Source organism: Physeter macrocephalus, unplaced genomic scaffold (genome assembly GCF_002837175.3).
Source record: "Physeter macrocephalus isolate SW-GA unplaced genomic scaffold, ASM283717v5 random_4262, whole genome shotgun sequence".
Classification (NCBI taxonomy): domain Eukaryota; kingdom Metazoa; phylum Chordata; class Mammalia; order Artiodactyla; family Physeteridae; genus Physeter; species Physeter macrocephalus.
Window position 1 is genome coordinate 1 of NW_021149549.1, and position 2,354 is coordinate 2,354.

At 48.7% G+C, this 2,354-nt stretch overlaps 1 protein-coding gene across 1 annotated transcript; it reads right to left on the reverse strand.

Moving 5' to 3' along the window:
* Positions 1 to 30: 30 nt before the first annotated feature.
* Positions 31 to 2,221, reverse strand: LOC114485799 (uncharacterized). Its single transcript, XM_028487604.1, has 2 exons — positions 1,489 to 2,221; positions 31 to 935 (listed from the first exon to the last, which is right to left on the reverse strand). The coding sequence occupies exons 1-2, from the start codon at positions 2,128 to 2,130 to the stop codon at positions 807 to 809; spliced, it is 771 nt and encodes a 256-aa protein (XP_028343405.1). The 5' UTR covers positions 2,131 to 2,221; the 3' UTR covers positions 31 to 806.
* Positions 2,222 to 2,354: the final 133 nt, after the last annotated feature.

Consider the following 2,354-nt stretch of genomic DNA (forward strand, 5'->3'; position numbering starts at 1 on the left):
TATGCTGTGAAGGTATTCATTGACGATCCGTATCTTTATTCCTTTTCGGCTTTACTCCCCTCGCACTAACGAACCTACATCCACACAGATATCGACGGTACATATGTAGGAAAGGTAAAGCTACAGACCGCAAGGGCGTTAACGTGAATATGTCCTGCCAACCCCTTCCACCTGCTGCCGGGCAACCCGCCATCAGCATAGCAGCACCAACAACGACCATGTGCACGGCCGGAGCACACGGCGTGCCTGTTATGTCCAGGTGCGTTTCCGAGTAGAGAGAGAGAAGTTGAGGGTATCATAGCAAAAGAATGGAAATGCAATTACTGAAGCGAGGCTTTCTCCTTCGGCGGTTCGATAAAATGAAGCACCATAGTGGGCTGCAAATGCTGCAGTGTGCCTTACACACCGCATCCGTCCTTTTCGTGCTTCCACTACGTGATTTGGTGAACCCTGTTTCGTGAAGGGCGCTACGTTTCGAAAAGATGATGTTACCGAACATACTCGTGTATCGTCAAGCATACCGGACACGCGTGCGTACGCTCTGTACACACCCCTCTATCTGCCGTAGAAACGTCTGCTCGGCCCATTAATCATATGCTTAGCTTCCAAGACAAACTACGACCATGCACAAAGCTCCAAACGTGCCTATAATTTCAAAAGAGGAAGTACAATCATGCATAAAGCTACGAACGAGCATGCGTGTCTCCCTAGGACGTATATTCTCTACACTACTGTACTTATCTATATGCCTCCGTTCGGGAACAGCACCTACCGGTCTCCACATATGCATTCAAGTCCCACTTCCCTCAGTCATCGCAGAGACCGCAGCAGAAGTGTTGTTTCTTTTGTTTCTTCTTCGCCTGGTTCCTCAATCCTGTGGCTGCTCCTCCGGCATCTGCCTCGCAGTTGTTCACTTCACGTAGATCTGGAACCGCCTGAAAGACAGCCACGCAGGAGCGAAAATACTTGTGTATGTGTACACTTGTAAGTTCAGGTACGGTTGCCACGCCCTAGTGTGATCCCTGAAGTAAAAAAGAGTACGCACACGCGTGGATACATTTGTATATCCATATACTAATATACGTTCTGAAACGGTCCTTTATCGGTAGCGCTTTATTACCTCCTACTGTGTGCTTCAACCGTTGATATACAAATATGCTGATGTGCATCTTCATACAGGGAGCGTTATCATTGTGGAGTGCTGGCTATGTGCATACATACGCATATGCAACTAAAACCGTATGTGCAACCTAACCCACTTCTGCTCTACGCAGCCATTGTCACTACAAATGTTTAGTACTTCGTCCACCTCGCCGTTCATATCATACTATACCTGTAAAATTCGAATACGAATTCACATACATCCGCATTGTGCAGTAATACCCTACCATCGGCGCCTCTTCCACGCACATGCATGGATATATCCATACTCTGGGATAACTTCTCTGGACGGAAACATTCGCTTGCAAGTCTACGTGGTGACTTTACCTGCAACAGATCCCCTCTTCGACAGGAATTCTTTCTATGTGAGGAGCTACATGTGGGGAGAGCCTGCTTCAAGGTCGCATACAGACAGACATCTTCAGCGGTGACGAGCGAGGGACAGGGCGGTGTGGGCGCTGTAAAAGCCCGTGGAAAATACTTGACGTTTGTGGCATCTTCGGTTTCCATCTTGTGGGGATATGGAAGATAGACTGTAGAAGACGCTTCGGTTTCGGCTGTACGCCGAAGTAAAAGACTGCCTCTTGCCCAGGCAGGCCCGTGACCTGCCCCTACAGCTGCTGCTGCGTCGTAAGCGTAGGTCGAAAACTTCCTCGTATGATCTCTGCGGGAAGCTAAGAAATCCAGAACCTTCGGTAGGAGTGTAGCTTCTGGGAGAAGAATAACGTAATATTTGCGCGCCTCCAGCCACAGCTGCGCGCCGCGGGACTGGAGACACTTTTGACAAAAGACGGAGTCGTTCCTGTGGAGACGTCCACCGAAGTGATAGTCCAAATTCTCATGAGGACGGGTGGCACGGGAAACTAATGATGTTCTACCATAGATACAGTTTAAGGTACGTGGTGTTTCCACGTATGCCTGGTATGCAGTCCTTCGTATGTAGAGTTTCGTGTTTGTGAGCATGCTCATGCGTACGGCAAATAAACGCGTGCACAGGTACGTGTATAGTTCATATGTGCATGTGAGCGACACGTATACCTTTACATGTATGCACACACAGCATACACCTACACACTTTAATGCACATGTGCATGCACCTGCACCACTGTGTGTAGCATTACGGTTGTCTAGTATCCACCCCGGGTATCCACGTTGACCTTCCTGGTCTTAGTTCATGCTGAAACAGCACGAAT

Coding starts and splice junctions, on each gene's coding strand:
- LOC114485799 (XM_028487604.1), bottom strand. CDS start 2,130: ATGAGCATGCTCACAAACACGAAACTCTACATACGAAGGACTGCATAC. Junction 936..1,488: donor GAAGAGGGGATCTGTTGCAG/GTAAAGTCACCA, acceptor GCTGTCTTTCAG/GCGGTTCCAGATCTACGTGA.